This window comes from Lissotriton helveticus, chromosome 9, assembly GCF_964261635.1.
Source record: "Lissotriton helveticus chromosome 9, aLisHel1.1, whole genome shotgun sequence".
Lineage (NCBI taxonomy): Eukaryota > Metazoa > Chordata > Amphibia > Caudata > Salamandridae > Lissotriton > Lissotriton helveticus.
Genome location: NC_136070.1, coordinates 971,997,767 through 972,022,286, shown reverse-complemented (window position 1 = coordinate 972,022,286; position 24,520 = coordinate 971,997,767). Strand labels below are relative to the sequence as shown.

Sequence of the window (24,520 nt, the reverse complement as noted above, 5' to 3'; positions counted from 1 at the left end):
ATGCTCCCCTATTTGGTGGCTTTCCTTCTCTTGTGCTCGTCCCTTCGACGGAAGGATTGCCTCTTTACCAACTTTTCAAATGGATGACTTGCATCCTTCCACTGCTCATTCAGGCAACTGCATTTTATCATTTTCAATCAGCACTCCATGAAAGTTTAGTTTTCCACGCACTCAAAGTCACTCCCTCACTGTGTCTATGGCCAGCGCAGCTGGACACAAGTCATAAAAAATCATAAACTGGAACAAATTTCCAATACCTTTATTTTCACAGATTTAAAAAAAACTGTAAATAAATACCAGCTTTTATTCGTTGTGTACTTCTTTTCTACTCTGCAGTTTACATAAAAATGCAGGTCATGGGAAACTTACCTCTTCCTACAATACCACTTCACCGTCAATCAACCCCCGGATAACATTGAAATCAATGAGTAAAAAAGGCTAATGATTTTACTTGCAAATAAATTTGTCAGTGTTGTTAAGCTTGAAAGCTGGGCTGAAGGGAGAGATGTGGCAAGGAAGAAAGGAGAGTTGATAGTAGAAGTTGTGAAAGCATTAGGCTTGTGAGCTGTGCCCCTGAACCAAAGAAAGCCAGTTACAAATCAGGAATTGCAGTAGTAATGCCACAAACTCAAACACCAAGTAGGAACAGGAATGCGACATTATGGATTAAAGGCCAGCATACAGAGCATGTCTGAAGTTTAAGAGAGCAGCTCCCACCCAGCACAAGTCTACTACAACAGGCAATTAGATACAGGAAAAAAATACTACATTCTAAAATGCAAATCTGACAGACGGTTAGTGAGGTATGCAAGGGCATTTACACGCATGCCTAAGGGAAGAAAGTGCCCATATACCTCGATAGTTCTCTCATTACTCTTAGTAACCACTGCAACAGTCATAAACACACTTAAATTCCGCAACTGCACTAAGAGAAAGTGAAGAGAAAGTGGGGGGGGGGGGGGGGGGGGATGGGCAATCTCAGAAACCCTTAAGCCTGAATGGATTGTGTTGCCATCTTTTGAGACAACTGACCTACACTCAGCTTTTGAAGAGAAAGTGGAAAATGGCTGGTCCAAATGATCCATTAGAGGAAGTCCTTTCTTTAAGGAAACCAAAAAAAGGCACTGCCTGTTAATGCAACATTTTAACCACACGCTTTTCTACTTCACCCCCATTTAAAATCTTTTGTTCAGGTTACACAGTGGAACTAATCTTTGGCTTTCGTAACATTTTAAAACTAATTCATTGGACCACAGTTGCATAAGACTGCAAGCCCTGCGTGTATTTTGCTACCGATTCAGTAGGTTCTTTCACAAGAAGCTCAATGGTCAATGCGATGTGGGAGTTGAACGTGACTGTTGACCAAGCTGTGCAGCTAGCATGACAGTGCACAGCCAGAGGAAAATGGGGACCAGTCTCAAAGCATTTCAATGGGCATTCTGAACAGTTCAACTGTCCCATATTCAAGTAGCTTGAAAACATCACACTTCAAACACATTGTTAGATTTGAGCAGAGACTGTACAAATTCTGCCACCTCAGACTGACTTATTCTCAACTGCTTAGCTTCAATCACTCATGCACTTGTAAAACCTGGTCAATAGACCATTTCTTGAATGGAATGGGTTGTAGGATAACCTCTCATTTGATGATACCATTACGAGTACTTTGAAGAGGTTTACCAACATAATAGCATCAGCCCTACTGCAGCAGGAGCCAGGCCACAAAACCCTTGTAGGAATAAAGAATTATACTTAGGGAGAAATGGAGCGGGTAGAGAATAGAACAGGAGGTTGCTGTAGGAGACAGCATTTTGCACAGTGAAAAGGAGGCACCACATTACAAAAACTCTTGCCATTGGTTTATGGAAGTGCTCACATAGTGGATTTCCAATACAAGCCATTTTACGTAAAAGGGAGGGTTGAACAGGTTGAGCTTGGGCTGCTATGTACCCAGAATGAGGGATGCAATTTAAAGTGATGAGCAGACAGGTACCTCCTTTCTACTAGGACATCCCTGGCAGACACAACTGCATCAAGTGCTTATGCAGCAGGTGAAGCAGGCTCCTGAGCTCCGTTGAGGGTATCAAGATTGCTCTTAGCCCAGCATCAGCAGTACACACTCAAGGGCATTTTCAATTGAAAAGGTGGAGGGAATGTGGAGACCCAACTAGAACCAGAAAAAAGGCACGCTAATGGAAGTTGAGTACATGGCTAAAAGGGCAGTTGCAGGCCAGGCAGAATAAAAAGTAGCACATTTTGGAAAGGACGTCAAGAGGTAGCACTGCTAAAATTAAAACACAAGGAAAGATAAAGATTTGGCAGCTAGAGGTGCAATGACAATTTAAAATAAAGCCCTTCTTGGATGAATCTGCTCTGACACATCCTAACTTCAAAACATGCTTCTCCAATTTAAAAACATGCTTGTCAGACCAAAATACGTGTCCAGCTGCCCTAACAAGTCCAATAGCACGCTTTCCCCATGATCATAGGCAATGGCACTGCTCAGTCAAGTGAATGATGCTTTTTAAATAGATGTATAAAACACTCCCAGGTTAGAGGACGCCCCTCTGATGAATGCTGAGGGACAGCACACTTTGGGGTCTGACGCTTCACTGTAAAAGCTGTATCCCCCTCTTCTTGGCTGTAGTTTTGGCATCTTCCTTCAGTCATCACAGTGGTTGGCAAGTGTAGTTTGTATCTGGGCCTTCTGCAAGACTAGCCGCATGTGTAGCCCAGATGTGGGATAGTGTGGGTCACAGTTCAGCAAGGTCACATGATGTCAGCACGCTTGTCACGCACTTTGCTCCTAGCTTTAGTCCGGGCTTTGAAAGCAGCAGAGTTGTACATATGCTGTAGATAGAGTTGTAGAGATATGCAAAAAATAAAAGTAATTAGACTAGGTTAGACATGAACAGCAACATTTGATCAGAAGATAACATAACATTAAAAAGCAAGTACAACTCCATGACCAAAAACCAACAGAAAGAAGCACGAACTAAAGACTAAACAGTGTAAACACTTTCGAGTCGAGAACACATGGCTTAAAGCATCAAACAGACCAAAGATCCCAGCATAAGAGTGGCAGCAGTGCTAGTTTCCATCACAAATGGGTAGTAAATTTGCAGTCCGAGCAATCCCTATGCACACTGTACACACAATCATACCAAGTGGCATCTCAAGCTTTAAAGGGTCTGAATTTGTGAAGCCTCAAACTACTCAATAAGGGTTCTGTTGGCCATCCAGATTCAGCAAAAGTATGGCCTAAAAATAAAACCTAACCTCAATAAAGGTGCACTTTTGGAGGGTGGAAGAGTTTTAGCCTGTTGTAGAGAATATGGAAAGAAGACACTAGATCAAAGTGGTAAATACAAACCACTAGCATACGCTTAAGGCAGAAAGGAGCAGCAGGAATAGGATCACAATTTGAAGTTAATGCCACAATTGCAAGTTTTCCTAATAGGCGACAGTGGGGGTGGGGTGACAGCTAAGGAGGACAACTATCAACTACGCACTCCTTGGCATCTTCTGCTATTACAGCATCCCTAATATTTGGCAATTCCTTTTGCCAGTAAAAATAACTTTTCCTATCTGTTCACTACAGAAAGTGTATGCTGTGACTGCCGACCAGGCCACATTATTTTACTTCTAGACATAATCCCCGTGGTAATGGACATGTAGTCACTACTCATTTATGACCGCTCCTCGCACCAATAGAGACCTCAGTGCCAGGTCACTTGAGTACAAAATGAAACAAATTACACACAAAAAAATAGAAACCTGGTCACAATCCTATGATCACTATATAAGGGTACTTTTGCGGATTCATATTTTGTTTAGGGGCAGAAAAAGGGCAGGGACTAAAGAAATATGGATGAAATGTAAATCTAAAACAGAAGTTACTACTTAAAGCACTGGATACAAGCCAATTCTCAATCTACATTCCTCCCCAGTGGGACATTTGTCCGGTCACATACCTTTTCCACTCGTGTGATCTTGCTGGCTTTGATAGCAGCTGCATCCAACACAATAGGAGGACCCAGTTCCAAGATGTCTCGGAGGAGTTCATTATTCTAAGTAAAAAGTATGACACTAGAATTAGGAACTCCGGAGACAACCCTGTTTAACAGACAACCCTGCTTAACAGACACGCCCCACTCCTTACATTTTACACAAGCAACTAACAGATTAGGACTGTCAGCTTTCAATGCAGTTACTTCCAAATTAAAGCTTAAACCGTATCTTGGGTGAATCACAAGATGTTGGTCCGATAGGATCTCACGAAGAATTGTACTTTTGACTAGCATATTACCCTAATGGGGGTCGTGGAACTCTCAATCAGCAGCAAGTTGAAGGATTTAGGGGTGCAGTCTTCATGGAATCTAACCAGCTCTCCCCATTTTCAGTATTTCAGTGGGGTGTACGCAGGAAATAGCAAAACTAAACAGGCTAGGTTTGAAAATGTGGCATCTGGATGGCGCAAACCGAGCCACAAGGTACAAAATGGGAGGGTAAAGTGTAATTGACTGCGGATGGGGGCCGGGCAGGAAGCAAAATGTGATCAAATTAAACAGAATTATGTGCTTCACCTGTTAACAGCTATGTTACACTACCACCAGTCAAGTACTACATACCACCAGTTGCCCACAACCTTGCCTTTGAAAGGTCCTCCTTAATCATACCTGGAGATGATGTCGCACTCCTGAGCCCAGGACTTCTTTGAAGGCGTTGTACGTTCTCCTCCTAACCCAGCTATCTATGTACATACACTCCAGGCCAAACTTGATGGTCTCCTCGTGGCACTCTCCATTCTGCAGGTGGCACAAGAAATTAACCAGTGAGTCCTCCGCGATCAAGTCCATCTCCAAGCCCACGGAGATATTGATGCTTAAAAGAAGTGGAAGTTAAAGATTCCATGCTCTTAATTTGTAGCTGTCCACAAAGGCTAAACTCACGCCCAAGTTTACTATAGGCAATTATCTTACAACAGCTGAAAGTGCCAGCGTAAAAAAAAAAAAGCCACAGGAAAAACAAAAAAAAAAAACCCCAAAAAACACACATCACTGCTTATCTCCGTCATAAAGCAACAGTGATCTGAAAAGTGGCCAAAAGCAAGCCAGAGTAGAGAGGCCCATTAATGAGTGTTCTGCATGTAAGAGATGGAAGTCATGCCCCCCCCCCCTCTTACTGCATACCCTGTGTGTGCATCATATGAATGGGATTTTGCACTGGTGTCCTATCATTGAAAACTGGATTAGGATTGCATGTCATGGGATGAGAAAGTAACTGGAAATTTTAAATCATGCATCAAACCTATACAGATGAGTCCCATAAAGGTCTGGGTTTCTGATTCACAATGCCCCTTTGAAACGACCAAAGACAATGTCTGTTCGGGGTGCAGTGTTGGGAGGATTGAGGGAGTAATTAACAAGTATTGTAGTTAGGATGTAGCAAAAATTCTACACCGATTTTCTGTGTCCGTGGAACATGCTCCATTTCTCAGCAAAGAAAGATAAACCTCCTAACCAGGACCCCAGATCAGGAAGGATATCTTAAACTAGATTTTGTCCTGGAGTAAGTTAATGGGCATTGCCTGGTGCATACGGGGGTCACACTACAGCATCACGAAGAAAACAAGATGATTTTGCCCTGCCATATGCATTAGATCCCACATGATCTTGCGAAATTGGTCTTTTCACAGCCTAGACTACTTGCACTCCGGGTGTGGAGTACACTCCATTTTCTAACAGGGGGTGGGGGGCGTTTTGGCTAGACCTACACATGGTCTCCTCCACATACACAGGATCAGTCTTCACACCCAGTTTTGGATCTTGATAATGGGGTAAATGGTCCATTTCAGATTACAAATGTTGGTAGACCGTATATGCAGTGTGGTAAAATCCAAATATGCATTAATGAACCTTTTACCTCAATGAAGTGCAATACGTCTCTGAAAATAGAGCGTTGCTTGCGGCGGTCCAGTTTAGCCCGATACTTGTTGCTGTCTGTAGCCAGGGCTTTCAGCTTTGTACAAAGCAGGTCAGTGTCTTCATAGAAGAAATCCTCCTGATCAAAAACAAACACAAAAAAAAAACCAGACTATTGAATAGTAGGAAAACAGTCAATCCAAAAGAAATAATTATAGCTTAGTTTCCCAACCTCTGCAGACAGCCCAACTAGGTTGCTCAACCCCTCAATCTGAATGCACCACTACCGTCACAATATGAGCCAACCATCTGACATTTAAAAAACCCGGCTAGTCTTCACAAACGCGGCTTCCTGTACAAGATAATTTCCAATAACGCGATCCTCTAATCAACAAACAGCAGTAGTTGTGAGATATAGAAAGTGCAGAGCAAGCTTGCATCACATTGGCCAGGCACCAAGATCTTAAAGTGCCTACTGCTGAAGAAAAGCTTCATTCAAAAGAAAACCTTCTCTCCAATGCGCAAAAAAGGTACAATACTAGTGTTAGCTGCCCAAGAGAAGCAGAGGTTAGCTAGTGAAATAGACCACAAAAGAGGGACTGGGTATGCAACTTATGTTTAGGTGTGTTCGGTAATCAGACTAGATTGATGGTTCGCGTCATAGCCTGAAAGAAGTGTATTTATCATACACCTCACCGATGGATAGCCCATAACGTTCCAAAAGCGAGACTTCACCATCGAAGTCTTCGATTTTACAGTAAGCAGGCTAACTCACTTTAAGGACGCATCTAAAGACGATGCAGAGGAATGCTCAACGTACTTGAGCTGGATACTTTGGCTCCCACCCTGTGACAATTTTTGTTAGCAGTCAGCAACTAACCATCTGAAACTGCATGTCAGTCAGGTATGGAGGGATGGTATTACGCACACCAAATCAAAGTGACCGCATACCAAATGTGCATGGCCTGAAAGCCACTTCCCTAATTTAGCAGCAAATGTCCATTAAAATGCATGCTTGGGAGCACGTTGTGGCCCATTTCCGAACCGAACTGCTCAATGGGAAACTGAACATGCACAGGCTTGGAGGGGAATGCATTGGGCAAATTGCCGCTATCTGTAGAGTCCTGCAGCAGACCGTGTGGTGTCCTTCGCAGTTCTCGGATTTTCATTGATAATTTAGGTGGTTCTTTGATACAGTTGGCCGGATGAACCCTCCAACCAATAAAAGATTGTTACGTTACCAGATGTCTGAAGTTTAGAGGGCTACTGTGCTGAGACACCAGGCCATTGAGCTTGTGAAGACAACAATGGCATTTACTTTTGAAGGTAATAGATTGCACCTCTAAACGGAAGACGCAGCACTGAAGTTCCTACATCTGTCTCTTCTACACATCTTTCAGTCCTAAGACTTCCACACTAACCAAAGTGCTACACGACTGACTGACACATTTTATTTTTAAATCACAGCACTGTGCATGAGGATCTGATTCCGCACAAGTAGTTTATGCAATAATACTGCAGAAGAAAACTCTAGGGTTTTTTTTTTTTACACTGCCTGCATTTTTCTGGTGGTGCCAAGAACCGCAAGTGTTGCGCTTCAAGCGCAGATGCCAAACAGGCTTTAATGAGGGAGCATCCAGAAAATAGCTTGCATGTTCCTTGTGGAATTTAAATGAGGCAATGGGTAGAGGTCAAACTGGGAGTGAATTGTATTTTAATGCTATGCTGTACATTTATGATGTATTTATAAAGAAGTAACGCACATAAATAAAAATGTTACGTTGGGGCACCCTCTTGTGGTATAACGTTGCAAGTGCCTCAGTTGAACAACTTGTGATCTTAAACCCTATGGGTATAGCAGCACTAGACTTAACAAGCTTTGGCATAGCCAATAGGTCTCACTTGTGGGACCTATTAAGTATATAGTTATGCAGCACAATATCCTTGGTGCAACAACAAACTGGTGCATGGCTAAACACTTATAAGGTCCCAAAGGCGAGACCTATTGGCTATGCCAATGCTTGTTCATTGATGTTGGTGGGTAAAGGGGGTGGTGTCTAATGATTCCTGCTCCCTAGGTCTCCCCCCAAGGAGAATGGGGGTGTCCTGGACCGGCGATGGTGACTGAACGGAGTCTGTGATGTGGATAAAGGTTAATATATGGCTTCTAGGATGGTGGTACACAGGGTCTTGCACTATGGTTCAAGGCTGGTGGATGGGGTCTTGGACTGGACTGTGGATGAAGGCTGTGGGGGTCCTGGACTGGCGATGGAGTCTGGATGCGGGGGTCTGTGATGTGGATAAAGATTAATGGACGGCTTCTTGGACTATGGATCAACGGTGGTGAACAGGGGTCTTGCATTTTTGGTTCAAGCACTCTGTGGTGCTTTAAGCCTGCTGCTTCAGTATCAGACATGGCGTCCTGTGCTGTGCCGGATATGTATGGTGCCTTGTCCTGTGGTATGGACTCGGGTGCCAGATGTGTACTCTGGTATGTATGGAGCCATCAGATATGGACTCTGGATTGCCGGGTAATTCAGTGTCTTGTCCTGTGGTATGTATGGTGCTGTTAGGTATGGACAGCAGTGCTGTTGTGTGCCTGCTATGTAAGGTGCATTGTCCTGTGGTATGGACTCCGGTACCCGATATGGACTCTGGTACAGCGGTGTGCCAGGTATGGTGTATCTTTCTGTGGTATGAAAGGTATCTCAGGCATTGCCACTGCTGCTGTGGTACCTAGGGTCCCAGCTGGATATGTAGTGTCTGGTGCAGCGGAGTGCAGAGCTTGGCTTGGACGTGCAGCGTAGTGACGAGTATTGAGCCCCGTGCAGTGGTAGTCTGTGTACAGCCAGCCATACTGTGGTGCTCAGGATACAGGCCCAACTGCATACGATTGCTACAGTTTTATGTGGACTTGCGGTAGAGTGCGGGCTGTAGGCATTCGCCACAGTGGCTACTAACGAGGTATGGAATGCTGTGGTGCTCATGGAGAGGGAATGCTGTGGTGCATAGTTCCCCGGCTCTATGGCTGTGGTTCACGAGCTGCCGGTGTATGGTTTTGTCTGGTAAGGAGTGCTATGGTGCACGTGTAGAGGGGGCATGTGGCACTGTGGTGCATAGTGTCTGGGCTCACGCTGTGGAGCATGAACTCCATTCCCCAAGGTGGTTGGCGCATGGTTTGTCTAGGAATTTACTTTGTGCGTGTGATCAATGTCACATAAAAAAAAAGCCTTCTAGTAAACAGTCAAGTCTGTTATGAAGCAGACAAGGAGAGAGGGGGAGAAGGGAGGGGGTAGTGAGAGCAGAGGGCAAGGGGGTGGAAGAGCAGGATTCACACGCTGTAAGGCTTAATGAGCCATTACAGAAAGCCCGGTTGGCGGCTGCACATGTGGTAACCGCAAGCTTAAGGCCAGCAAAAGCGTGTGGTAGCACTTTGAAAACCCACTAACTAAATGTCTCGCAGAGCAGAGCATGTGCTGGCTCAGACAAGACCTAAAAACAAAATGTTCCCATTTGTCAGGCAGGGACGACGTCGGCATCAGTTTCTAAACAACTACCCACACACGTTTAAATTAAAAATAAAAATAAAAAACACCTGCACAGCTAGGTACATCGTTCACCTCAGACAACCATACCCTCGGTTACAAAATCATGCACATCCTGACTTGTATGCAGGGTCAGAGTTTCTCTCACAAAAGCATTTTGGTTCCCCAGTACGCTTGAACGAACACTCCCTTTTAAAGGAGGGTCATTTTGAAAAGAAAGGTGGACACCTGCGTAAAATATAGTCTGGCACCTCCGGGCACGCAGATTCAATTAGCAGTCGAAAGGCACCTGTCAAACAATTTCTGGGGCAATAAATAGAAGGATATGTGCGGAAATACAAAGGTTTAAAGAACGCGCGCTCTACTCGCCTATCCTCCAACTCCTCAATCTGCCCGCATTTGCAGGGCACGCACACTTCACCGCCCGGTTGATAATCAGTGCGGTAATAGTTTCAATCAGAGCACAGAGCAAGAAGCCCAATCGCATTTGCTCAGATTATAAATGATGGGGCGAGTATGAACCAAAAACGTCTCAACTGGAGTGGTTGAGGTGTGGCCACCAGACTGCACTGGATGACCAGACTCGTTCTGCATGCAACAAAAGGACTTAAACTGTGAAAATGCCCCCAATTAAAGAACAAATTTAACAAATCTCCAGGATAGCAGGACAGTTTCTTTCAGACAAGTGAACGGATGCAAGGACTGCTACAGTTTTTGATGTGAGAGCTGCCGTAGCAACACTGCAGTAAGTGGTCCCAAGATAGAAAACAAGCAATGGAATAGCCACTAGGTCTCGCCTTTGGGACCTTATAAGTGTATAGCCATGCAGCACATTATCATGCGTGCTGTGCCACCAGAAACTGAAAAAGTATTTAGTTACTAAACACTGGGTCAAGCAGTGTGATTCCGGAATACATTCTTGCCTCAGAAAACATTTATGAGCACATTCCACAGTTTAACGCAGACAGAAAGACAAGTGCCTTGATGCAAGTTAAAAGCACTATAACATTCTATGTGCAACTGTATCACTAGAGTATAACAGCCTAGGACAAAATTCAGTGAAGTACTTTCCAATGGCAGAGACGTCACAACCCTCCTTTCACAGGTCTATATTCACCAGGCGCCCTTCTCCAGAGTTTTAGATTCAAAACCCTGCTTGCACCAGCTGTTTAACTGCAAGCCCCCACCCCCCGCTCTCTGCCCCAGCCCCCTGAGTATAGGTGCACTGGACACAGCAACAAAACGCTCCCATTTGTCAGGCAAGGGGGAAATAACGAATGAATAGGGACAGCGTTGGCATTACTTAATCCTCACACCTAAAGACAAAAAATTAACCTGCCCTTGTTTAATGTAACTGGTGCGTTTGTAAAACGCTCTAATATCTTTCGCTCAGTCCCGTTTGCATCTATAAAAATGCACCCTCCCCCCAAATTAATTTGGCATTGTGTAGTATAAATAGCGCTCATGTAAAGCTCTCCAACAATTTCGGGTTGCTAGAGTTCACATTATATAAACAAGCATCAGAACAAATGTGACACGAGGTGCCCAAGCCTTGCCCATAACTGTGTTACGAAGTTAGACCGCTGAAGGACCAGTGACAGAGGCTCGCTAAAGCAACAAGAAGTGGAGGGGTAAGGGAGAAATCCTCGCACTTTAATATCAGAGAAAATGAAAGAGGTCAACTCGAACAGCTTGACATTTTGTCTCGGTATTTGAACAGGATGAGGAGATTAAGTGACAGGAGCCCAAGCTGAACCACAAAGACAGGCAAACAATGGCACAAGCAGGAACCAAAGAAAAAAAATCAACTCCCAAATGAACACAAAAGCGTAATCTTAACAGTAATATTCTTTATTCCATTAAATATAGGCACAGAAATTCCAAGTAGCCAACAGAAAGCTATGTGCTAGTGCCTCATTGCATCGAGGCCGGTTAGCCCTAGACTATAGATGCAACTCAGGTAACCTCCAATATACTCCACAGACAGTATTGCCTTGGTGGAATTAGGTAGAATAGGACTTAAACACCATGATGGCAAAGTTAATTGCAATGGCTTCTTCAAGATAGAAACAGCCGTCTACAGCATCACAGTTACAACCTTTCATCCCTTTTTAAAATAAAAATAGCTGGAGTTTTTATTTCTTTTTTAACTTTCTCCAAAATATTAGAGGGCTGAAATTATAGAAATTAGAATATTAAGCACCCTAGAATACTTTAGGGAAAGTTGCACTTTCCTCAAATATGCAAGAACGAATAGTTTTCTTACCTGTCGGTGTAGTTTTGCAGCTTGAAGATCTTTCTGGATTCACTATGCTGTGCATTATTCCGCGGTCTTGTGGTTGGGTCCGGATTCGTAGTCTTTTCTTTTTTTTTTTTCTTAGCCCAGGTGGGCGTCGGCGTCACACCCCCTTGGGTGTATTTCCGGTGACGTCGGCATGCTTCCTGCGGAAGCTCCCACTCTTGAGCGCCATCTTCGGGTTCTTTTTTTCCGTGTTTCTTTCGTTTCCAAAGTAATGGCAATGTTCTATTTAGTTGGTATTTTACCGCTTTGTACTTTTTAAAATCCTCTCTTTTGTTAACCACCTCTTCTCTCTCCAGCCTCATCTTTCTGGCGGAGGTGGGTGGGTTCGCTAGTGAATCCAGAAAGATCTTCAAGCTGCAAAACTACACCGACAGGTAAGAAAACTATTCGTTTTGCAGCGTGAATCTTTCTGGATTCACTATGCTGTGCATAGATTTTGTAGCGGTTTCTCATTTCTGTGGCGGTTGGGTGGAAGATGAGCGTTGGGTATTGAATATGTGCTGTAGCACCTTCTGTCCAACTTGAGCTTCCTTGTTCATCTGTATGTCCACACAGTAGTGCTTCGTGAACGTGTGCACCGAAGCCCATGTTGCCGCCAGGCATATGTCTTGTATGGGTGTGTTAGCCAGGAAGGCTATTGTAGCGCCCTTTTTCCTAGTGGAGTGGGCACGTGTCCCCTCTGCTAGCTCTTGTCCTGCCCGCTTGTGGCAGAGTTGGATTGTCTGTGCGATCCATCGTGCAACGGTCTTTTTGGTTACTGCTTTTCCCATGTAACTGTTGGCGAATGACACAAAGAACTGTTTCGTCTTCCTGTGTCCCTTCGTCCTTTCGATGTAGTGCATGACTGCCCTTCTGGCGTCCAGGGTGTGCAGAGCTCGCTCTGCAGCAGTTGTTGGTTTTTGGAAAAAACTCGGTATCTGTATAGACTGGTTCATGTGAAATTTAGATACCACCTTCGGCATGAAGTTTGGGTCAGTCCTCATCACAACCCTGTCATTGTGTATTTGTATGTAGGGTTCTTGTAGCGTCAGAGCCTGAAGCTCGCTTACTCCGCGTAGGGACGTTATTGCAACCAGGAAAGCTGTTTTCATAGTTCGCATCTTTAAGGACGCCTTGTGGAGCGGTTCAAAGGGCTCTTTCATGAGTTCCGTTAGGACTATGTTCAAGTTCCATGCCGGTGGCGGCACCCGCTTGGGCGGTGCGATCCTTTTCGCCCCTTCTAGGAATCTCTTCACCACCTGTGATGTGAAGAAACTCCTGCAAGTTTCACCCCTTGTGTAGGCGACTATCGCTGCTAAGTGAACCCTCAAGGAGGATGAGCTAAGGTTCTTCTCTAGCAAGTGCGTCAGGTACTTTAGCCCTGTGGAATCTTTCTTCATTTTATTGTGAAGTCTTTCTTGTCTACACCATATTGTGAACCTCTTCCATTTTGCCACATAGCACTTCCGAGTGCTAGGCCTTCTTGCCTCCCGCAGGACCTTCAGTGTACTTTCTGGCAATCTTAAATGTGCGAACTCTATGTCCTCAGGAGCCACGCTACTAGGCTCATGCTCTCTGGCTCTGGGTGTAGCACCTCTCCGTTCTGCATGGAGAGTAAGTCTTTTCTCCTGCTGAATCTGTGGGGTGCACACTGTGTCATCTCCATGATCTGCGAGTACCATGTCTGCCTCGCCCACTGTGGTGCGACCAGTATCAGTGTCATGTTGCTCGCTCTGCACTTGCTCAGTACTCTGTGCATCAGTGGTATCGGGGGAAAGGCGTAGGCAAATGTCCTTGCCCAATCTATCCATAGGGCATTCCCTAGTGACCCTTCCTCGGGCTGCCTGGATGCGAAGTTTCGGCATTTTGCATTCTGGCGTGTGGCAAACAGGTCCACCGATGGAGTTGCCCATCTGTCGAATAGGCGCCTTGTCTCCTGAGCATTGAGCTCCCACTCGTGGGATGCCGATGTCTGCCTGCTGAGCCAATCTGCTTGTATGTTGTCCTTCCCTGGCAGGTGTATGGCCAGCAGGTCTATCTTGAGAGGGATGGCCCATCTCCATATCTCCTGCGCTAGCGTTGAAAGCGGGGCCGACTGGGTGCCCCCCTGCTTGTTGATGTAGAACATCGCAGTGGTGTTGTCTGTTTGTATCAACACCTTGTGCTTGTACAGTCTTGTTTGGAAGGCTTTCAGTGCAAGGAAGATTGTCTTCAATTCTAAGTAATTGATGTGCTTTGTGGCATCCGTCGGTGTCCACAGTCCCCTCACCTTGAGCTCCTCCATGTGAGCGCCCCATCCCTTCAGGGATGCGTCTGTGGTGATGGTCACTGTTGGCGTTGGGGGCGTTAGAGGCTTTCCCCTTGCTATGTTCTCCATGGTCCACCATGTCATCTCCTTCTGCACTGCGTGCGTTACAACCACTAGATCCTCCCAACTGCCTGTAGCTTGTGACCATTGCTCCTGTAGCCATTCTTGAATGGGTCTCATGTGGAGTCGTACATTCGGTACCAGGTGGATGCATGATGCCATCATCCCCATGATCTTGCTCGCAGTCCTCACTGTCCGAGCTTGTCCCTTCCGGTAGAGGCGAGTTTCCTTCACCAGCGCCCTCGCCCTCTTCTCGCTGGGGAACACCTTGCCCTGTAAGGTGTTGATCTGAGCTCCCAGGAAGATCTTCACTTGTTCTGGCTCCATTGATGATTTCTTCCAATGGATGGAGAACCCCAGGTTTAGGAGCGTGCTGGTCACTGTATGTGCGTGCAGCTTGCATTTCTGGTATGAGTTTGCTTTCACCAGCCAGTCGTCCAGGTAAGGGTATACGTGTATTCCTTGCCTTCTTAGGTGCGCTGCGACTGCTGCGAGGCACTTTGTGAAAACTCTTGGTGCCGATTTTAGACCGAAGGCCAGTGTCGTGAACTGGTAGTGGCTTTCTCCGACGGTGAACCTGAGCATGTGTTTGTGCTTTCTGTTCATTGGGATGTGCAGGTATGCGTCTTTGAGGTCTATAGTGACCATGAAGTCCCCGATCTGCAATTGTGGGAGCACCTCTTGCAGGGAGGTCATTTTGAATTTTTGCGTTCTTATGAATTTGTTCATGAACCGTAAATCGAGAATGGGTCTCATTGTCTCGTCTACTTTTGGTACCAGGAAGTACGTTGAGTATACTCCTGTGTTTCTTTCCTTGAAGGGTACCCGTTCTATGGCCTGCTTCTGCAGGAGTTCTTTTGCTTTTTCCTGAAGGCACTGCAGCTGTTTGCTTGCTAGTGGCTTTCTTTTTGGTTTTCTGCTTGTTGGCCTCCCCTCCAACTCTATGCAGTATCCGAATTGGATAATGTTGAGGATCCATTTGTCTGATGTGATTTCTCTCCACTCTTGGAGGTGGAATCTTAATCTTCCTCCCACTGGTGTCCTGTGGTCGTAGGTGTCTAGTTTGTCTTGACCCATCTGTACGTGCTGCCCCCTGGGGTCTTTTTTGCGGGCGGGCACACGGAGTTTTTTGAAGTCACTTGGAGGTGGGCTGCTGGCCCCCTCTTCTATTTTGTCCCCGTCCATTTCTCCCTCGAAAGGACTGGCCTCTTTGTTGGTACTGCCAGGGCTGCTTCTGATGACCCTGCTGACTCTGCGAGTCTGCCTGGTGCGTTTGCTGGAAAGCCTGGTGTGATGTACCTGGCTGGTTTCCGCCTCTCCCGCCGGGCCTCCGTGACGGGGTGCCCCTCTTGTTCCCTCTGAACTGCAATGCTCCCATGGATCTTGCTGTTTCGTTATCTTTCTTCAGTTGGCTGAGCTGTTCATCAACTGTTGGTCCGAAAAGCGTGCTGCCGTTGAACGGTGTGTTCAGGATACTGTGTTGCACCTCCGGTTTGAAACCGGATATCCTGAGCCAGGCGTGCCTCCTTTCCGTGACGCCCATCATCATGAGCCTGCTGGCGGTGTCTGCCCCATCCAGGGCCGTCTTAAGGCAAGAATTTGCCGCATTCTTTCCCTCTTCAACCAGCTTTTCGGCTTTCTGCCTGGCATCCTGGGGCAAGTCCTTCACCAACTGCCCTAGTCCCTCCATGATTTGGTACATGTGCCTGTTTATCAGGGCGTTGGAATTAGCCATGCGCCAGTGGGTCGCGGCATTCCGTTCGATCCTTCTGCCCACCAGATCCATCCTTTTGCTCTCCTTATCCGGTGGTGGGCCCGAGGTAGTGGGTACGTTAGCCCTCCTCCTTGCTGTGGCCGTGATAATGGAGTCTGCGGAGACCGTGCCCTGAATGTAGGCCGGGTCCTTTGTGGCATGCTTGTACTTCTTCTCAGTTCTGGGAGTTACTGCCTTGCATGTTGCGGGCTCCCTGAAAGATTCCTTCCCCTGAGCCAAGACGCTCTCGAGCATTGGAAGGAACTGGCTCCTCGTTTGTGTTGGGAGCAATGTTTCTAGAAGGAAGTCTGCTTTCTGCTTCTCTTCGTCGAGCTTGAGCTTGAAAGCTGCTGCGGCAGATTGTATCACCGAGTTGTAGGCCCCGATGTCGTCCGGCGGCGAGGGCCTCGAGGGGTAGGTGTCGACCACCTCCTCCGGGCTGTCGGTGTCGACATCGATGTAATCTACCTCCTGAAGGTCCGAGGGTGCCGACTGTGTCTGTCCTGCCCTCCTCCTCCTCCCCATAGTTGTAACTATCGTAGGGATTCTCGTACTCCTCCTGGTCGTCGATCACCTCGACGTCCTGGTCTTGTTCCTCGGTGACTTCGGCGATCTCCTCTTCCTCCTCGACCGCCTCCATCACCGGTGGCTTGGTCTTGTGAGGGATCGTGAAGGCTTTCATCTTTGCGTCGAAATCTTTCTTCCGCTGCATGATGTTCTCCATTTCTGCCTCGAGGCGCCTTCTTTTCTTTTCCATCTCGGCCGCGTGTTCCGCGTCGGATGGGTCGGCCGCTCTCTTCGGCGGAAGGCTCGTCGCCGTGCCTCTCGGAGTCGAAGTTTGACGTCGAACCGGATTTCGGTTCTCTGGTCGTCGTCGTCAGTTTTGGGTCTTTCTCCCTCGGCGTCGATCGATCCTTTTCGGGGACGATTTTCGACGTTTTCTGCTGATCAGCAGCTCTCGGCGCCGGGGACTCCTTCTCGGAGGATCCGCTGGGCCTGGGAGTAGTCGCGGACGCCGCCTTTTTTGGCGTCGGCGCTTTCGGGGTCTTGCCCTCGATTTTTCTAGACTCAGAGTCTCTCGGGTTCTTGGGGGCCGAAGAGTCTCCTACCTTGTCAGAAGTCTTCGTGTAATCGGTCTCTACGACCGTGTAGCTGTCGTCTTCGGCGGCAGCGTTGTCTTCTTCCTCGGAGGACATCCCCAGCTCGTAGAGTGACGGAGTCGGGGCCTTCCCCTGGAGGGCGGCGTGTGCTACCCTCTGCCTCTCTCTCACACGAAGGGTCTTCGGGGTGAAGGCGGAACAGGCGTTGCAGTCTCCGCTTTCGTGGTCCACCGGTAGGCAAAGGTTGCATACCGGGTGCTGGTCCTTCTGCGCGTACTTGTGGTGGCAGTTACGGCAGAACTTGAACGGCGTGTTGTCCATCCTCGAGCGTCCAGGGCCTCTCTGGTCGCGTGTTCGTCGACGGTCGTCGAAGATCTCGATGGAAAACGCCTTATCCTTGCTGGTTTTTCGTCGATGAAGTCCCCTGGAGTCTTCAGATGACTTCTCCTCGTCTTTTCTGTATTTTCTTTCTTCTTTCTCCAAAAATGTCTGGAGCCCAAACGGGAACGATCCAGACCCGACCGCGGAAAAAAAGAATCTGAAGATGGCGCCCAAGAGTGGGAGCTTCCGCAGGAAGCATGCCGACGTCACCGGAAATACACCCAAGGGGGTGTGACGCCGACACCCACCTGGGCTAAGAAATAAAAATAAAAAAAAACAAAGAAAAGACTACGAATCCGGACCCAACCACAAGACCGCGGAATAATGCACAGCAGTGAATCCAGAAAGATTCACGCTGCAAAACCCCCCTCCTCCAAAAAAAGGGCTCAGCATCACCCATCAATCAGCCCCGGCTATACCAAGGACTCAGAAGATCACAGGGAACTACCTCACGTCACCATTTTGTATGATCCACAGACTAAAGTTCCACAAAACAGTACTCACATACATCACCCTCTAAGGTTGTTCTTGTTTGTACTGTGCTATGTTTGCAAAGAGCCAGGGCCTTCTACGGGTGTGAGGAGTAGCAAGATAGTTTGTCCATTCAGAGTGTATGTATGAGAAGAGATATTTGGGGGGGGTTGTCGGACTGACATACCATTGTTAGAGTTCCTCCCCATCAGGTGGTTTATAGCTTACCTTTTACCTTTCATTGGCAGATTAATCGCTTAGTAGCTAGTAATCCGAAAGATGCAGTTTAAAAGAAAGCAGCCGTGGGATACCACGATCCAAGAGAAGAGTCTGCTAATGAAAGCGTAAAGCCCCAAGAGACCAAGTTATTGGTGACCTCAAAAAATTTCCACACTTCCCCCCAACTCCTCTGTAAATTTGACAAAACATTCTCCATCCCCTTCGATTTCTTCACAGCACTACAGCAAACGTTTTTTTTTTGTAGAGTTTTATATAGCGCGAACTAGACCCGAACTGAATCAGATATCACAGCGCTTTACATAGCACAAGTTACGGTTTTTTACATGAGGAAACACTTTCATTTTTTAGGCACGGGGAGATTAAGTGATTTGCCCAGAATCACAGGAGGTTTTTGGCGTCATTACAGAGACTCGAACCCAGATCCCCAGGTCCGAGGTCAAGCGCCTTAGCCGTTAGGCCAACTCCTCTCCCCCAGTTGTTACCAGGCAACACAGGCGCACCGAGTGTTAGAAAGGAGATTCGCATTCTGTGAGGTCAGTGACGAGGTACTCTTACCAGACTATTGTGCCATCTTAATGTAGAATTGAGAACTGAAAAGGCAAGCATTGGCAAAGCCAATAGGTCTCGCCTAAGCGAGATCTACTGGTGGTGTCAATTTATTTTAGCCATGTTGTACAGCAGGCCAACTGCTCTGTAGCCTGGCTGAAAGTGTTAAAAAATAAATAAAAATAAAGTGCTATGACAATCAACCCTAGGCTGCGTCAGCGCTTTTTGATTGGCTTTCAGCCATGCTGCACAGCAGTTGGGCTGCTGTACAACATGGTAAAAGAATGTTGGAAGGCCACATTGTACAGCTATTTGTCTTTGCCAAGGTTTTCTTTTCCATATTGCATCGCTTCTGGGCAGCATGGGTGAAAGTTAGAACAAAAAAAAAAACAACACAAAGTCAATCAACCTCACAGACTAAACTGATTACCTTTGCCATTGCTTATATTGCCACCTTGACATGAGCTTCAGCATTGGATTCAAGGTCTTGTCCCAGAGCTGACTTCAGGAACGAGAAACAATCTACGTGAAGCTCACAGAAACGGTAATTATGTACACACTAGTGAAAAAAAACGGTTTCTCTTTGGCTCAATACTTAACACTTGGTTATGGAGGAGGGGTGCAATGAATTGTAGAGGGGGGGCAGGGAGAGGGGTTGGGTGGTGCTGGTGTGAGTCTACACTAAATCTGGCATCGGCCCAGCTCCCTCTAGCAAACCTGTGCTGGACATACTTGGAGGGCCCGGCAATACCTGCACATTACTTGACCGCGTAACACTAACATGTTGTGGTAACAACAATAAACGAGTGCAGACATTCTACAAATGATGTCAACACCCTCAATAAGCATTAATCAATGATAGTTTGAAGACCACTGCCCCACACTAACTCACCACTAATCCTTCTTGGATTCTGGAGTAGGGTGCTACTCGCTGAAAAGTGCTTTAACACCTCAGAGATAGCAAATAAGGGTATAAAAATTCAAACCCTTCCCTCTTCCATCCTGCCACTATCCTTTTCAATCCAAATAACAGACTAACAGGTCTACCGATAAAAAGTATTTAATTATTCCACTATACCAATTCTCCACTAATCCTTTTGGGTTCCAGGGTAGCGTGTTACTCAACGAAAAAGCACTTTGATGCTTTGTCAGGGGTAGTAAGCGCTATATAAATGCAATTACAATACAAAATTTGAAATTATCCTACATGACTAATACAAGGAAGCCATAACTGCAGTACCTCTGGCACTCCGATAATTACTCTCCAAAGCTGCATGATTTATCACCCAAACATCAGTTTTAAACCTTTTGAAAATGCAACTTTTTTTCCAAAGCATTAGCTTATACGTTCTGAAAATACAAACATTTATGTCTCGAAAACAGGCTTTTCAATTTTGGTATACAAAAGTTTCTAATTTAGTTCAGATTGATAATGTAAGCTATTTATTGGCCATATAGGCCTTGCATCTAATTCTAGGTTAACACAAGAGTCTGTAGTTTTGCAGATATCCTGATCACAAGTAATGTAAAACATCTTTTTTAGGTAAAGGAAGAAAACAAGTTACTTACCTGTAACTTTGGTTCCCCAGTATTGGTAACTTTCATAGATTCCCATGCTTTGTATCATTCCCCGTCGTCGGAATGGGAGCCTCAGTAGTATAAAAACCATAGAAACAAAAGAGAAGCCTAGGCCTAGGCCTCATCTCATTTTGTATCCTATCCTATGTAAAAAGAGACCAAACTTTTGCCAGGACCAATCAGAGCAGTCTCACCCTCTAGAACCTTCCTGAGAGAGCTCAGAGCCTCAGATTTTCGTAGCCGTTGTGCAAACCGCCACTATCTCTGTAAAAAGACTGAGCTTTCCCAGGGGAGGAGGGTGGGCGCATGGGAATCTATGAAAGTTACCAATACTGGGGAACCAAAGTTACAGGTAAGTAACTTGTTTTCCTGCCCCAGTATTGGAACTTTCATAGATTCCCATGCTTTGTATCAGAGTAGCTAGCAGTAAATTACCAAGAACACATTTTGTAAATACATGGCATCACATAACCATATCAGCAATACATATAGCATAAGAAAACTAACAAAATGTGCTCACCAGGATGGAGGGATCGTAGGGAAAGCTCACCTCTCAATGAAAAAGATTCCGCAGGACTGCCTGACCAACAGCCGCGTCGTCTCGTCCTGCAGACTCCAGGCAGAAGTGTTTCGTGAAGGTATGAGTACTGCTCCACGTTGCTGCCCTGCCTATGTCCTTAATGGCGACTCCCGAGAAGAGAGCCACCGACGATGCCACAGATCTTGTGGAATGTGCACGGACTCTACTGTCCAGTGGCCTGCCTGCTTCCTGATGACAGAATTGAATCGCACTGGAGATCCAGCGGGAAATGTCACTCTTTGCCAAAGGAAATCCCTTCCGTGGTGCGCTGTAGGACACAAACAACTGAGTTGACTTCCGAAAGGGACGTGTGCGCTCCAAATAAAATTTTAAGCATCTCTGAACGTCCAAAGAATGTAGCGTGCGTTCCGCAGGCGTAGAAGGGTGTGGAAAGAAAGATTTCAAAATCAAAGGTTCATTAAAGTGGAACTCAGATGGCACCTTAGGGATAAACTTGGGATTGGTGCGAAGAATAAGACCCTCTTTTAAATTGCAGGAATGGATGCACTATGGAGAGGGCTTGAAGCTCACTCACTCTTCTCGCTGATGTTAGAGCCAAGAGGAGGGCAAGTTTCCAAGACAGGAACTTTAAATCTGCTTTGTGCACAGGCTCAAACTGAGCTTTCATGAGTTGAGCCAGGACAAGGTTGAGCTGCCAAACTGGTGGAGGCGGACGAACTGGCGGATACATCCGGAATAAGCCCTTTAAGAATTGTTTAACGATCCTAGAGGACCATAAGGAAGGACCTGAAGAACTGCGTCGAAACCTTGATATGGCCGCTAGATGTACCTTTACTGATGAATGTGCCAAGCCAGACTTAGCCAGAGATAGTAAATATGGCAACAATTGATGAGGTTGGGATTTGTAAGGATGGAGACCTTGACCTTGACACCACAAGGAGAATCGTTTCCATTTTGCCTTGTAAGGCTTATTGGTACTTGGTGCTCTGGCCTGAGACAAAACCTCTCTGCATTCCTGGGAGAGTGTTAGATGACTGAACTCTGTGTTCAGGAGCCACGCCGTCAAGTGGAGCGATTTCGGGTCGGGATGGTAAACCTGCCCTCGACTCCTTGACAACAGGGACGGAATGGGTTGTAAGCGAATTGGAGGAGCTTGGGAGAGCCTCAGAAGCTCTGTGTACCAGAATTGTCTGGGCCATGCTGGAGCAATTAGAATCATTTTGCAGGGCTCTGCCTTCATCTTCCGGAGAACTCGAGGAATGAGGGGGATTGGAGGAAAAGCGTAAAAGAATGTGCTGTACCAAGCCATCGAAAGAGCGTTCCCCAGGGACCCCTGATGGTGAACTTTGCTTGCGTAAAACCGGCATTTGGCGTTCTCCGGAGAAGCAAAGAGGTCGATGGCTGGCGTCCCCCAAACCGAGAACACCCTGTCCAGAATGGACTGATTCAATTCCCACTCGTGAGTCACTTCTGTCTGTCGACTCAAGGCATCCGCCTTGACATTGAGTGATCCCGCCAGGTGTTCGGCTGTCAGAGTGATGTTGTGTAGAATCGCAAAATCCCAGATCCGTTGAGCCTCTGTGGACAGAGTTTGCGATCTGGTACCTCCTTGCTTGTTGACTTAGTGCATGGCCGTCATATTGTCCGTCCGGACCAGCACTGTATGGTTGCGAACTCTGGGAAGGAAAGCCTGCAAAGCCAACCGAATGGCCGTCAGCTCCAGGAAATTGATATGGCACTGGCGCTGTTCTGGACTCCAGTGGCCACTGACTTGAAGCTCTCGGAGCACTGCACCCCATCCCTCCAACGAGGAGTCTGTGGTCATGATCATGGGTGAAGGTGAAATCCTGAATGTCAGACCTTGGGCGATATAGTCGCTTAGAAGCCACCATTCGGTCGCCTTCTTCACTGCCGATGTTAACACCTTGTCGTTGAATGACCCCTCTGCCTGGCGCCATTGCTGGTCTAGTTCTTCCTGCAGAGGACGCATTCGCAGCCTGCAATGCGGTACCAATGGTATGCAGGATGACATCGACCCGAGAAGGGATTTGTATTGGCGGACTGAAAGGCATTACTTGTGGTACAGTTGCAGAGCTGATACCATCAACTTCAGTTGTCGTTCCTCCGAGGGGCATTGCGTGGTGTCCAAAATGGCCCCCAGGAATCTGGCGGTTCTGGAGGGCAGCAGGACTGACTTGCGTTCGTTCAGCTGAAGGCCCAGGTGACGGAACAAATGGATGCAAGTTGAAACTGCTTGAGAAGTTTCCTCGAAAGATGGTGCTTTGACGAGCCAGTCGTCCAAGTAAGGGAAAACTTCAAGGGATTGCTTTAGAAGAAAAGCTGCTACTGGTGCTAACACCTTGGTGAACACTCTTGGTGCCGACCGAAGGCCAAACGGAAGCACCTTGAATTGGAAATGGCTCTTTCCCACTGAAGCGTAGGTATTGTCTGTGAGCTGGGTGTATCGGAATATGGAAATACGCATCTGCCAAATCCAGAGACGCCAAGTAGTCGCCTGGATTCAAGAGAGGAAGAATTTCCTGGAGAGTGACCATCCTTAAAGAGAGCTTGACGAGATAGGTGTTGAGCTCCCGGAGGTCTAGAATGGGACGCCAAGTCTCTGCCGTCTTCCGCACGAGGAAGAACCTTGAATAGAAACCCCAGCCCCTCTGAGAGAGAGGTACCGGTTCTATCGCTCCCTTGAGGAACAATTGATGGGCTTCGAGATGGAGTAGTCCCAGATGTCCTGTGCTGATGGCACCCGGAGCTCTTGTTGGAGGAAGATCTTGGAATTCCAACATATGGCCATACTCTACAATATTGAGGACCCACTGGTCCGATGTTATAGATTTCCAGCTGTTCAGACAAAGGGATATCCTGCCCCCCACTGATGTGATTGGGAGGGGAGGAACAGTAGGTAGAGCCAGGAGGCCGCTATTGCCGCTTGGTGTTGTCCCGTCCTTGACGGTTCCGACGGCCCCGCGGCTGATGGCGAGAGAAAGACGCCGATTGCCCCTGTCGCTGATTTGAATACTGGGGTTTATAAGACTGTGAAGGCTGAGAGGAATATCTCTGTTGGTTTCCTCTGTACGATGTAAATCCTCTGCCTCGTGCGCCCTTGAAGGGGACTTTACGGTAGTTGAGTGACCCCAAGGATTTTGCTGTGTCCGTGTCCTTTTTTATATTCTGCAGGGCATCGTCCACATGCTTGCCAAACAGCATTTCCCCATCAAATGGGAGATCCAGGATCCTATTTTGGACCTCCTGACGAAACCAGGTGGCTCTTAACCAGCCCTGGCGCCTTAGCACTGCGGCTCGAAACGCAGTGGAAGCCATGTCCATTGCACAGTCGATAACTTCTGCGGAAGACTTCTCCCCTTCTATAAGCACTCTTTTGGCCTCCTCCTTTGTGGGATCTGGTAATAGTTCCACGAAGGGTTCCATGTCGCACCACATCTGGCGGTCGTAGCGGCCTAGGGTGGCAAGAGCGTTTGCCGCCCTAACAAGCAAGATGGCCATGGATGAAAATCTCTTTCCAACGTTATCTAGACGTCTACCGTCCTTGTCCGGAGGCGTGGTCAAAGGTGTGGACGGATTCTTAGACTTGCTTTGGGCCGCCTGAGAAATCACTGAATCAGGCTTTGGCTGACCAAGGCGGCAAGCTGGACTGCCTTCTGGAGCTTTATACTTTTTCTCCAGTCTTGGGAGAACCGGAATAACTGTTGCCGGATTTTGCTTAATTCATCCCTTCCTCCCATACATGCTCAATGATGGGAATAGATTTGACAGATC

At 47.0% G+C, this 24,520-nt stretch overlaps 1 protein-coding gene across 2 annotated transcripts in view; it reads right to left on the bottom strand.

Annotated features, from left to right (window-relative positions):
* Positions 1-243: 243 nt before the first annotated feature.
* IFRD2 (interferon related developmental regulator 2) overlaps positions 244-24,520 on the bottom strand; it is a 156,959-nt gene continuing 132,682 nt past the window's right edge. For both annotated transcript variants that reach the window (XM_078661262.1, XM_078661261.1), the window contains 4 exons: positions 5,926-6,063; positions 4,680-4,808; positions 3,975-4,070; positions 244-2,850 (listed from right to left, as the gene is read on the bottom strand). In XM_078661262.1, coding sequence (XP_078517388.1) covers positions 2,770-2,850; positions 3,975-4,070; positions 4,680-4,808; positions 5,926-6,063 — 444 coding nt within the window. In that variant the 3' untranslated portion in view covers positions 244-2,769. The remainder of the gene's footprint in view (positions 2,851-3,974; positions 4,071-4,679; positions 4,809-5,925; positions 6,064-24,520) is intronic.